This window comes from Pelmatolapia mariae, linkage group LG9 (assembly GCF_036321145.2).
Source record: "Pelmatolapia mariae isolate MD_Pm_ZW linkage group LG9, Pm_UMD_F_2, whole genome shotgun sequence".
Lineage (NCBI taxonomy): Eukaryota > Metazoa > Chordata > Actinopteri > Cichliformes > Cichlidae > Pelmatolapia > Pelmatolapia mariae.
Window position 1 is genome coordinate 25,869,556 of NC_086235.1, and position 14,118 is coordinate 25,883,673.

The 14,118-nt window shown below is 42.2% G+C and overlaps 1 protein-coding gene across 1 annotated transcript in view; it reads left to right on the forward strand.

Moving 5' to 3' along the window:
- The first annotated feature begins 4,029 nt into the window (after positions 1-4,029).
- The window catches only part of LOC134634162 (sialoadhesin-like), a 115,251-nt gene continuing 105,162 nt past the window's right edge, over positions 4,030-14,118 (forward strand). The window contains exons 1-5 of the mRNA XM_063483224.2: positions 4,030-4,081; positions 4,169-4,338; positions 4,612-4,773; positions 12,928-12,997; positions 13,123-13,503. Of these exons, the coding sequence (XP_063339294.2) occupies positions 4,030-4,081; positions 4,169-4,338; positions 4,612-4,773; positions 12,928-12,997; positions 13,123-13,503 (835 nt within the window). The remainder of the gene's footprint in view (positions 4,082-4,168; positions 4,339-4,611; positions 4,774-12,927; positions 12,998-13,122; positions 13,504-14,118) is intronic.

Below are 14,118 nucleotides of genomic sequence, written 5' to 3' on the forward strand. Positions count from 1 at the left end.
GCCGACGACACTTGAGGCTGGACGGGCGACTCGGGCCCTCCAGCCGACGACACTTGAGGCTGGACGGGCGACTCGGGCCCTCCAGCCGACGACACTTGAGGCTGGACGGGCGACTCGGGCCCTCCTGACGACACTTGAGGCTGGACGGGCGACTCGGGCCCTCCAGCCGACGACACTTGAGGCTGGACGGGCGACTCGGGCCCTCCTGACGACACTTGAGGCTGGACGGGTGACTCGGGCCCTCCTGACGACACTTGAGGCTGGACGGGCGACTCGGGCCCCCCAGCTGACGATACTTGAGGCTGGCTGGGTTCTCCCGAACCCCCAGCTGACGAAACTTGAGGCTGGACGGGCGCCTCGGGCCCTCCAGCTGACGAGACATGAGGCTGGACGGGCGCCTCGGGCCCTCCAGCTGACGAGACATGAGGCTGGACGGGCTCCTCAGGCCCTCCAGCTGACGAGACATGAGGCTGGACGGGCTCCTCGGGCCCTCCAGCTGGAGCAGACGCAGGACCAGAGGCAATTGGGACCCCTGGCTGAAGGTGAAGATGAGTGGCTGACTGAGCAGATGACAAAGCTAATGATTCCTCTACTAACTGCGCTACTGACTGGGCTATAGACTGTAACAAAGCTTGCAGAAAATCCGATTGTGGTAGCGACTGAGCTATGGATAGCGGGGGTGAAGACTGAGCTACGGGTGACTGAACTTGAGATGAAAGTGGTGGTGAAGTTGGTGACTGGGCTACCGGCCAGGCGGCTAACTGGGCTACAGGCGACTGCTGAGCAATAAACACTGGACACTGAGCTACAGGCGGCTGCTGAGCAGGAAACACTGGACACTGAGCTACAGGCGGCTGCTGAGCAGGAAACACTGGACACTAAGCTACAGGCGGCTGCTGAGCAGGAAACACTGGACACTAAGCTACAGGCGGCTGCTGAGCAGGAAACACTGGACACTGAGCTACAGGCGGCTGCTGAGCAGGAAACACTGGACACTAAGCTACAGGTGGCTGCTGAGTAGGAAACACTGGACACTGAGCTACAGGTGGCTGTTGAGCAGGTAACTGAGCTGAAAGTGGACGGGCAGCTGACTGAATAAACATAGCCCCAGAATAAACAGTTCCAGACGAAACAGTCTTAACTCCTGGGTCTGAAGGAACATCAGGAGCACAGTCTTTTGAACCAATGGGAAAATAATCGTTCTCAAAACAAAAATTTTTATTTTCCCGAACAGGAGAAACACGAGCTGTAGTGTTCATGAAGCTGGCGTTCGCAGCTTTGGGGGAAACAGTCTGTCTATCCCTTGACACAAAAGGCGAATGAAGGGGGACTCTGTCACTCACCCTAGGCGGTTGTTTGAAATGAATCCCAGGCTCCTGCTGGAGCTGTGAGTGCTGGCGACGCATCCGCCGCTTTCCTGTCGAAGAGGGATCGGGACTGGCTGAGGGTGACGTGGCAAAACTCTGCTGCGGTTGCTCCTCCTGCGGTGTGGGAACGCTGGGTGAGTTGGGTGGCACAATAATGATCCCTAACATTTTGTAGAACGCCTGTGCAGGTGTAAGCTGGTTGCTTGCAGGCTCGTAGTAATCCTCCCGGGACCGGCTGGAGCATCTTCTGCGAGACCGGGGCGTCCGAGGGGAGGAAGCAGACGAGTGGGCCGAAGCGAGGAACGGCAGCACGGAGGCCCTCCAAGCGCTAGCCGGGTCCCGTCAAAACGGGAGCTGCGCTTCCACAGTGAGTCCGCTGGATCCATTACTGGTCGCGTCGTTCTGTCAGGGCTCTGTGTGCAGGCGGATGGAGAGGTGGATCCAATCGCAGGACTCAGACACTGAATTATAACTTAAAACCTCAGCTTTATTGCTGGCATGAAAACAAAACATAAACTGAGCAAGGGTACTGAACACTGATACGAAAACACACAGGCATAATCTGATGGTACGACGCGACACCGAGCACGGGAAAACACAGGGCTTATATACACAGGGTAGTAATGAGGGAATCGGCAACAGGAGGGAGACACAGCTGGGAGAGATCAGGGCTAACGAGACAGGGGGAACAAAGCTGCACACACTAACATAAGACAAAGACTTTCACAATAAAACAGGAAACATGAATCACTACTCAAAACCCAAGCAAATCGTAATTCAGAGAAAACCAAACATAAGAACTAATCTCTTAACAAGAATAACTGAAACATAGATTATAATAATAATCAACAAAGCACAATCCTGTTATGGATGGTGAGTTAGTGAACCCAGATGCGGACCTCTCGTTAAAGTTGAACAGTGTCTTTATTTACAGTGAAGCCAATCCGCAGGTGGGACAGCTCAGAGTGGCAGCACTTCCGGGTCGGAGATCTCCCGTTGCTACGCAACCGCGTAACAATCGCAGCGGAGCCGGAGAGAGAAACAGAGCGAGAGAGAGAGAACAAACACACATACACACAGGTCGCCGGTCGGGGCACCGTCGGACCTGACAAATCCATTATTCAAAAAATAAACCAAAACATAATAAACTCAAAATACTGGGTCCAACGGATCCAGAACCGTGACACCTTTGTCTTAAAGCTTCACAATACAAGTGCACCTAAAGTTTACAAGATACATCGGGGAAACCAAACAACCTCTGGCGAAGCGGATGGCACAACACAGAAGAGCTACCTCGTCAGGCCAGGACTCTGCAGTCTATTTACACCTACAGGCCAGTGGACACTCTTTCAATGATGAGGATGTACACATCCTGGACAGGGAGGAACGCTGGTTTGAGCGCAGAGTCAAGGAGGCCATTTACGTGAAAAGGGAAAGACCATCTCTGAATCGAGGAGGGGGCCTAAGGGTACATCTTTCGCCGCCTTACAATGCTGTGATTGCAGCCATTCCCCAACTCTCTGTGAATGGTACTCATGGCCATTGATCAGTGTTCTTTGATCAGTGGGTTTTGGTCAGTGGTTGTTGATCAATGGTCATGAGAATTTGCATAATTATGATTAAGGAACTGAACTCCCAGCCCATTGTTCCTTCAGTGGGCTGGTTTCAGTCATTATGCAAATGTACTGTTTATAAGATTTGGGGAAACCTGCAGTCAGCTGAGACTGAAGAAGTCACTTGGATGAGTGACGAAACGTTTCTAACACAAAACGCTACGTCCAGATGAACAGAATCAACTTTTGGAGTTTTACTTTCCTGGATGATTGAGAATGCATCAAGAAGATACAAGATACAGTGTGATATTCATACTGAGTGATATGTATTCTGTAAAATGTTATGCACATTTGGAATTAAATACAACTTTACTGAATGTTTACTGGTCAGTTGACCACTCATAGTCAGGGTTAAATTTGTTGTCACTGATCCATCTGACTACCACAAGTCAAAGTCTTTTGTTACTGCTTTATGTCTGACAAACAGCAACTTTTCTTTTCAAGTCTAACACTTGCTTCATTTGACTATTTGGTTCTGGGTGTGTAATTTGCAAATTTTAGTTGTATTGGTAGTATTTTATAATAACATCAGACTATTAAGCATTATTAGGTTATTAGCAGTTAACGGCGTTACTAACGGCGCTACTTTTTTCAGTAACGAGTAATCCAACTAATTACTATTCCTATCGTTACAACGCTTTTACCGTTACTAACAAGAAAATGCGGTGCAGTCGCGTTACTATTTTTCAACAAACAGACGGTAGAAGCTGTGTTCAGCTTACTGCATCTTATTTCAGTTGCACGGAAGTAGCTGTAAGTAATCTGGACGCTACAGCTTTAAGCAGCTGCACGCGCTCCCGCAGACAGCAATCACTTTTTGGCACAACACCTGGAGCTCAGGAGGGCAAAACAGTCGCACGAGTGCTGTTGTTTGACTGAGGAAGAATAAAGTGGTCGTGGTAAGTCAATCACATGACCACTTCAAGATCACAAACCAACAAGGTGATATATACCAGTTTTTAAATTGTGTTGATAGGCCACGTAAAACCAGAGTCATGATAAACAATAAATACACGGTGTTTTTTCCTCAATAGTTACGTCATGGGGGCATGAAGACCATCACTGGATTCAGGCCAACCAACAGCAGGGGAGCTGAGGGAGGTGAGGATAGAGCTAACGAGTTAAATCTGTTTTTCAATAGATTCGACACCACAGTGTCTGCTCACACCCCCACAACCTCACCTGTAGTCAGCCTGGAATCCAGAGCCACACCACTGTGCCTGCCTCTCTCTTCAAATAACACTGTTGCCTCCTGTGAGATTCCTGAGACCCCTCCCCCACCCATCACCTTCACTCAATACCAGGTGGAGATGCAAATGAGGAGACTGCACTCGGGCAAGTCTGCTGGACCAGACGGAGTGAGTCCCCGCGTCCTCAAGACCTGTGCCCCCCAGCTGAGTGGAGTCTTTCATAAACTGTTTATGCTGAGTCTGAGTCTGCAGAGGGTCCCAGTGCTGTGGAAGACATCATGCCTCGTCCCTATTCCAAAGACGCCACGTCCCAGTGGCCCCCAGGATTACAGGCCCGTGGCACTGACCTCCCACATCATGAAGACTCTTGAAAGGCTCATCCTGGACCAGCTGCGACCCATTGTCAAACCACATCTGGATCCCCTTCAATTTGCCTATCAGCCTCGTCTCGGAACAGAGGACGCCATCATCTACCTGCTTGATCGTGTCTACGCCCATCTGGACCAGCCGGCGAGCACTGTGAGGGTCATGTTTTTTGACTTTTCCAGTGCTTTCAACACCATCAGGCCGACCCTGCTGGGTGATAAGTTAGCAGCGATGCAGGTAGATGCTTCTCTGGTGACCTGGATTGTTGATTACCTGACAGGAAGACCACAATATGTACGTCTTCCACAGTGTGTGTCTGACAAGGTAATCAGCAACACAGGGGCACCACAGGGGACTGTCCTCTCCCCCTTCCTCTTCACCCTCTACACCACAGACTTCAGCCACTGCACAGAGACCTGCCATCTTCAGAAGTTTTCTGATGACTCTGCGGTGGTTGGATGCATCAGCAGGGATGATGAGACGGAGTACCGGGCTGTGGTCGACTCCTTTGTCACGTGGTGTGAGCAGAATCATCTGCAGCTCAACGTGGCAAAGACCAAAGAACTGATCGTGGACTTCAGGAAGACAAGGAAACACTTGACCCCTGTTTCAATCCAGGGGGTCAGTGTTGACATTGTGGAGGATTATAAATACCTTGGAGTCCACATTGACAATAAACTGGACTGGGCTAAAAACACTAAAGCACTCTACAGGAAGGGCCAGAGTCGTCTCTATTTTTTGAGGCGACTGAGGTCCTTCAACATCTGCCACAAAATGCTGAGGATTTTCTACGAGTCTGTTGTGGCCAGTGCGATCCTCTATGCTGTTGCATGCTGAGGGTCGCAGATGCCAACAGACTCGATAAACTGATCCGTAAGGCCAGTAATGTTGTTGGGATGGAGCTGGACTCCCTCAAGGTGGTGTCGGAGAGGCGGATGCTGTCCAAAATAAAGACAATGTTGGATAACACCTCCCACCCACTCCATGACATGCTGGTCAGTCACAGGAGCACGTTCAGTGAGAGACTGAGAGTACCGAAAAGCACCACTGAACGTCACAGGAAATCATTCCTGCCTGTGGCCATCTCCCTGTATAATGCATCTGCTTAACATACTGGTTACTGCTACAACTACACGGTTCTTTTCCAGCTATTTATTATTGTGTGACTTATGTTTCTTTCCTGCTATTTATTATTGTGTGACTTATGTATATATATATATAGATATATATATATTGTGCTATTCTTAGTTAGCGTGTTGTCTGTTTTGTTAATGTTGGTGTATAATGGAGCACTGTAACAAAGAAATAATTTCCCCCAGGGATCAATAAAGTATTCTGATTCTGATTCTGATTCTGATGTTTAACGTCTAAGGACAGCGCAAGCAAGCACTCTCTGCTTATGACCAAAAGATTAAAAAAACAAAACAAAAAACAGCCCGTTTGTGTTGGTGGAAAAATGCACCATGTCGACCAATCAAAAAATGATATGGCAACATGACATTTGGTTTTTTAGGAAGAGAAAGAGTACTAATCCACTTCCTCATTTAGCGGGTTAGAAGCAGGAAGGACACAAATGAGTTTAGTATGCAGATGTTAGTCTGTGGGTATGTTAGTGCTTCCTTCTCTCTGATATGATGATCACACAGGGTTTATTGTAATTTTGCTTCATTTCACTCTGTGAGAATAAACTGGGACTTGTGTGGTAAGGAAACATTTGATGCTTTTATTTAATGAAACTGAAGCTTTTATTTTGTGATTCTTCTTTTAGTGCACTGACATATATATTTATGTCATTTTCCTTCCTGGTGATTTAGTTTACTCACAAAGACAAACTCTGTAGTATTGTTTTTATATTTTATATTTAAGATGTTGTTAATAGTGGTTCCTTATGAAAGAATGACAGCTTTGCACAGAGGAAGATAAAGTCAACAGTTTACTAATCATGACTCTGTATTTACAGCTGCTTTAGCTGAATGTCCTGAAGAAGCAGAGCACAGCTGTACCAAAGAAGCTGGAAGCACTGAGTGGATCTTGTTTGCAAATCCCATGTAGCTTCAAACCCAAAGAAGAACAGACATTTATCAGAACAAGAAAAAATTTTGGAGTTTGGATTAAAAATGATTCTAGATTTGTCATTTATCCAAACAATGTGATCTTCAACAGTAGTGGAGCAGTTAGCATCTATCCAATGAGTGTTACTGGGAACCTGAGTCAGAGAGACTGCACCACTCTGTTTTAAATTTAACCACCACATACACAGACACATACTTCTTCAGAGCAGAGAGTGAACCATTCAAGGCGACAGCTTCTTGTGATCCTCTTCAAATAACAGTCAGAGGTGAGTTATTTTTATTTACGTTTATATTAAAATGACAATAATTCACATTCAGACAGTTGATCTCTAATCTTTGTCTACAATATCTCTTGAAGCTAAAAGTAACACTACAGTCACAGTGATTGTCCTGACTTAGTTTATTTCTTTATTGAACAGAAGCCTTCCAGAAAAGTTATGGTGTAAAACGTAAATAAAAACAAAATGAAGTGTTTTTTAAATCATTTACAATCTCAGTTCATTTCTGTTCATAGAAAAGATTAAAACTAAAAACTTTGATTGTTTTTTGTGGGTCAGGCTCTTGTTCATCTTTTAACACGACTAACAGATCACTGTTTGATAATGTGCAAATTATATTTTTAGTGTGTGACAGGTCTGTACTACAGACAGGCCAGTTTAGCACCTGGACTCTTTTACCAAACACAAAAAGCCAGATGGATGCAGTTTTCACTATTTTCAAAAACATTTTTACTTTTTATTTGTCAGATTAAAATCAGTTTTCATCTATGTCTCACTTTATGTTAAATAAGTTCACACAGAGAAAGCATCAATGTTTGTTTTTATATTTTTATTTTCATTGTAGTGTTTTAACTTCCATTTTTTGCATCTCTCATCTCCACACAGTCTGCCTCACAAACCGTGACACTAATGCTGCTTCTTCAACAGACTACGGCAAAGTATACTGCACTTGGCACAAAAATCAACACATTAACATTCAAATTATATATTCTCGCCACAAAGCACATTCCAGCAGTGTTGGTCGAGTTACTTAAAAAAAGTAATCAGTAACTTACTGATTACTTCTCCAAAAAGTAATGCCATTACTTGATTTACAACCTGAATAGGTAATAAAGCAATAGATCTTTCAGCCCAATTCTACTTTTTCTGCATAATCCATCATATAAAATGTAATCAAATGAAAAAGTCTCTTTTTAAAACTTGTTTTATTAGTTTTAATCTTTTAACTTTATGCATCAAGCAAAAATTTAATTATATGCAACATTCTCTGACTGGAAGAAATTTGTTTAACATTTAAACCCATTTTCTGCACATTCCAGCACATAAAATAAAATATTTTTTTGTGTTTACACTCAGTCTTTCAAACAGATGCAAGTAAAACACAGCAGAAAATAAATAAAATCAAAGACTAGCGGTCCTGTTGCTCTATTTTCACCTGTAAAGCAGGAGTTGGGCAGGCAGATGTTTGCCCTGGTCCAGGGGTGCTGCAGTGGTCAGTTGAAGAATCCACGAGTTTGTCTGTGAATTTCCCATTCCGTGGTAGCGCACTCGGTGCTTGCTCGGAAGTTAAGGGTTTTTTCGCTGTAAAAAGAAGTTTTCTTCCCACGCAGTGAACACTAATGTTTTTGTCACTTTTTACGGAATCAAACTCAAACTAAGGTCAGTACTTCCACGCTTTAAATGCTGCACGCTCATACTCTCTCTCGCACTCGATATATTATCCATTTTTGATCTGCACACAGCTGTTGCCACGAACGTCGCACTCGCTTACGTCACTGTCATGAGACACTCACAAAAAAATCATGGTTTTAGTAATGCAGTAACGCAGCGTGCTTACGGGAAAGTAACGGTAATCTAATTACCTTTTTTGCAATAGTAATCCCTTATTTTACTCATTACTTGAAAAAAGTAATCGGATTACAGTAACGCGTTACACGTTACTGCCGATCTCTGCATTCCAGTCTGCAGACTCAAAGAAGAAAGAGGTAAAAAGAACTGGAAACATCAATCATGGAACAGAAAATTAAACTAACAGAAAACCTGATAGAAAACCAACCTTCGAAATAAAACAGGAGACAAATGCAAAACACAGACACAAGAAGAATGATACCTGACCAAGATGTGGAACAGGCACAAAGAGAGAGAAGAGACAGAGGGAGGAACAGACACATAAAACTACAACTAAAAACATAAAACATCAAAACATGAAGCAAAATCCTGGATGAAACACTCCTCAGTAGCATAACGATGGGGTAAAATTAACAATCATGAATCTAAAGTCATACCGATAAAGACAACAACATTTAAGAAAAAGGCAGAAATCAAAACCTGTATTCAAAGGCTCAAACATAAAACTCCAAACTGGAATAATGAAACATAAATGCAAACCCAAACACAAATATAAAACAGAAAATACGTCACATAACTAAACACCAGAATTGCACACCAGCTTCACCTGCTTCAAGAAGAGCAGAGATGGAGCTGTGAAAGTATCTGAAGGAGAGATTTACAGCTTCAATGTAACAGATGGAGGAGTTTATTACTGTGTGGCCACTAATGATCTGGGTAATCAGACATCAGGAGTGATTCATGTGACTGAAGTTACTCAGCAGATTTCTTTTCTTTTCGTTTCAATTCTCTGCTTTTCCTTCTCAGGGTAGCAGGGAGCTGGAGCCTATTTCGGCTGTCTTAGGGCGACAGGCAGGGTACACCCTGGACAGGTCACCAATCTGTCGCAGGGCTAACACATAGAGACAGACAACCATTCACACACTTACGTTCACACCTATGGGCAATTTATAGTTATCAGTTAACCTAAACCCACTAACTGCATGTGTTTATGTGGGAGGAAGCCGGAGTATCCGGGGAGAGAACCCACGCAAACACAGGGAGAACATGCATACTCCACACAGAAAGGGCCTCGCCTGATAGTGGAATTGAACTTAGGACCTTCTTGTAACCGATGTGCCACCGTGCTGCAGCATTTTCTTTTATTATTATTTTTATTTGGTTTTTTTTTATTATTCCGTTTTTTGTAATATATCTCAGAAGAAAGTAGAAACAGATGTGTGTTTTATCTGAGACTGAATTTGTTTTATGAAGTTCAAAGATTTTTTTCATCCAACGTGTGGTTGTTCATGTGTTAGAAGGGAAAAACAGTTATTACCCCTGAAATGCACTTCCTTACTGTCAAATGTTCATTCTGTCACATACTGTCTTAATCACTCTAAAATCTTGTTGTATTAAAGGTGGAAACCTGGTTGGTGTTTATACTAGAAGACTGTGGGAATCATAATGCTCGTGAGCACACTGATCGTATTTGAGTGGTGAGACAAATGTTTCTGTGATACACTCATGTGAAACCACAAACAAACTCATCTGTTGTAAAACAAAATAATTCATTCTTTCTTATATTTTTTCCTGAATTTTTCCTTCAGCTGGTTCAGATCAAGACGCTCCAACAATCCAGAGACAGAAAGCTGTCAGATGAGCAGAGTCACATCACAACACATCAACTAAAGTTTCTGCAGGAGGACAAACTCCACCTCAAAATATCACTAAATTCACTGCAGTGATGTTCAACAGTTTTGCTTTGAGAGTAGAGATGGTGTTACAGGAATTGAGACATTTCCTTTGTGGACAAATTCATGCCGCTCCTCAACAGGACTGAGCTTTTTAAAAAGGACCTGCTTCACTTTAAGGTCAAGCATTTTATCCATAAACACTGATCTAACCCTAATCTTATGTAAGACTGCTGCAGCATGATGCTTGGACAATCCCGTCAGTTTCCACTCTGTTACAGTTTCATCTGTTTACCTAGTATTAAATTCAGAATCTGACTCATCTTTATTTGGCCAAGTTTGTGCACACAAACAAGGAACAAGTTACACAAAGTCTTAAGAAACTATACAAAGTACTGGTGACAAACTGATTGGTGTAATATGCATATGTGTTATGACCTGAATGATGTAAGAGTGGGTCATTTCACAGTGTTCATCAGAGTGACAGCCTGGGGGAGGAAACTGTCTCTGTGGTTTTTGTAAACAGTGGTCTGTAGCGCCTGCCTGAAGGCTGCAGTTTGAACAGTTATTTCTGGGATGTGAGGCGTCTGCAGTGATGTTTTCCACCTGTTTCTTTATCCTGGACTTGTACAGGTCCTGGATGGAGGGAAGATCCTCTCTGCAGGCCTGACTGTCCGTTGAAGTCTGGCCCCAAAACAGCTTTTCCACTGATAACTACTGCCCCCTTGTGGAACTTTGCCAAAACAATTACAAATATTTGAATGCCCCGAGGTGCTCAGGCTGAGGTGGGGGAATATCAGTGATTTACAAGTGCAACTTAAGTTGTCATTCATTTACTCTGAGCTCATATCATCCCTTCAAAGTTAAGTATGAAAATCCATTTTGGTGTATTATTACACCAAATGACTTCCTGAATTAATTCTCTCATCTGTTTTCATATACTGCCAATTTGACCAATTCCCTTTCATCGGTAGTTGTGATTTAAACACTGATGATAGTGCAGCATGTTAATGGTCCCACACATAACAGCGAGCACCCCTGGATCCGGTTTTTACTCCCATCTTATCTATAACCTCCCTGCATATGTTGTCACGGTCCTGGGCCACTGACACAGTGTTTAGTGTTCTCTGTGCCTCCCTTATGTTGGGCCTCTGTGTTTCTTAGTTGCTCTGTCTCCCCTGTCAGCTGTATCCCCTAGTCAAGTCCACGTCTCAGTGTTACATTTCCTGTTTTACTTTGAAAGTCTGTGTCCTTGGTGAATGTATTGAGTTTTGCTTCCCTTTGGTCTCGTCATGTCTGATTTCTCCCTGCTGTGCTCTCCTTCTGTGTCTCATTCCCCTCTTTATTCCCCAGTGTATTTAAGCCCTGTGTTTCTCTGTGTCAGTGTTGTGTCCTCCCTCATGCTGTGTGTTTTCTTGTGTGCCTCTTGGTGAAGTTTAGTTTTTATTCTCCAGTTTACTTTAGTCCTGCATCATTTCCGTGTGTCAGCAATAAAGCTGCATTTTGAGTTATTCCTGTGTGTTGTGATTTCTGCATTTTGGGTTCTCTTCCTGCCTGCACACAGCCGAATCATAACATATGTCTGATCTACCGACTGGCCACACATTTCTATTTTTTGACACAGTTTTTCAGTTATTGTTATCTTCCCAGAAACAAACTGTTCAGTCTTGTATCGTTAAGGAGAATTCAAGAGCTGTATCAACACATCATTTTTCAGATGTCAGTGATTCACTTCATGGGTCTAATAGTCTATGTTAATCATCTATATCAAGTTTTAATATAGATGATTAATGAAATTTTTAAGATTCTTCTTCTTCTCTGTCTCAAGCTGACTTTACTGAATGAAAGTCTCTAAATTGTCTTATTGTGTCTTCATGTAATCTTTAAAGCAAATGTTGATGAGTTTTCTGTTCTATGTAATGTTCTAAATGTACTCTGTGATCATGGCAGGTAGATACCTTCTCTCTGTAAATATTCTAGGCTTACAATCCCTCTGTGTGTCAGAGGGCATGCAGACTGTGGTCATGCTGTCTGTACTGTTGTTGATTTCTTTGCAAAGGTAAATAAACTGATAAAGAGTTTCAGAGTTTATTACTAATCAGTTTTTTTTTAGTATTAATTAGTATTTGAATATTAATTTTTACGATGACCCTAACAGCTTGTAATAACTCCTGATAATAAGTGATGTTCATACTGGGATTTTTAAAAAATATTTTAACTACGGCTAAGCTTGCAGGCTTTGAAAGAGTGAAGTTAAAAAAAATATTTTAGGTTGTGAATGTGAGTTCAGACGTTAAAAATAGATTGACATGTCATATGCTCTGTTTCAACTTTTAAGCAGGAAGAACATAAACGAGTGTATCAGTGGGTATGTCAGTGCTTGCTTCGTTCTCATATGCTGACCACTAGTTTACAGGGTTTATTGTAATTTTGCTTCATTTCACTCTAAAACAAACTGTGAGACTAAACTGGGACTTGTTTGGTAAGGAAACATATGATGCTTTTATTTAATGAAACTAAAGCTTTTATTTTGTGATTCTTATTTTAGTGCACTGACAGATACATTTATGTCATTTTCCTTCCTGATGATTTAGTTTTACTCTCAAAGACAAACTCTGTTGTATTGTTATTGTTTTTATATTTCATATGTCAGATGTTGTTAATAATGTTTCCTTATGATGACAGCTCGTATTGCACAGAGCAAGTCTGGATTAAGAATTTGTTTTAAAGAATAATGTATAATCTCTTCAAAATCCATAGTTCAAGTGATTAAATATCTGATGTGTGTTTGTAATTCAGGGTTTCAACAAGTTCCTGTGTGTGAACATGGTGACAGTCGGCATGTTGCTGATTGTCCTCTTTGTTCCAGGTGAGCTGTTTGTTCAGTCATTCACAGACATGGAGTCATTTTACAATCTGAACTTTATTGACAAAGAAAAGCTGAAAGGCCTGTGAAGAGTCAACAATTTATTAATCATGACACTGTATTTACAGCTGCTTTGGCTGGTTGTCCTGATAAAGCAGCACTCTTCATAAATGCATCAAAGAAGCTGGAAGCACTGAGTGGATCTTGTTTGCAAATCCCATGTAGCTTCAGATCCAAAGAAGAACAGAAATTTATCAGCACAAGAAAAACCTTTGGAGTGTGGATTAAAAACAATTCTGATATTACCAAAATCAAAAACAATGTGATCTTCAACAGTAGTGGAGCAGTTAGCATCTATCCAATGAGTATTACTGGGAACCTGAGTCAGAGAGACTGCACCACTCTGTTTTCTAATTTAACCACCACATACACAGACACATACTTCTTAAGAGTAGAGAGAGAACCATTCAAGGCGACAGCTTGTGATCCTCTTCAAATAACAGTCAGAGGTGAGTTGTTTTTAAAATAAATTAATGTTTAATAACAAAATGACAATAAACCACACTGAAATAGTTTTCTGTATTCTAAAATATCCTTTTTTCAGCCTAAAATTTTCAATACAGTCACAGTGATTTTCCTGATTTACATTTCATATCTTAACTGTACAGAAGTCTTTCCAAGGCAGTCAGTATCATTTTTATTTTATCATTTTACCATGTTATCATAGTTTTTATTGTTTCATAACATTTGAAAACAGTTTCAGTGTGTGACAGGTTTGTACAGAACACAGTCTAGTTTAAAGCCAGTTTTAATCTCCGTCTCACTTCATGTTAAATGTGTTCAGAGCATGAATGGACTTTTAACTTCCATTTCTGCATCCAGCTCTACTGATGGCTTTCAGAAGTGTTCCTGAGCTCATGCAGTGATTCTTTTGACAGAACTGTCTGTGTTCAGTGCAGTTTGACCTGAGGGCATGAAGATCACTGTCATTCAACAATGATTTTAATATTTTTACAACTTCTTCCAATTTGGTTTAAAATCTCCATTCTCTTCACATATTTACTCCTGACAGGCTTCACTCCTATTATGTCCATGCATGTTAACCCTATGATGCCCTTTGTATC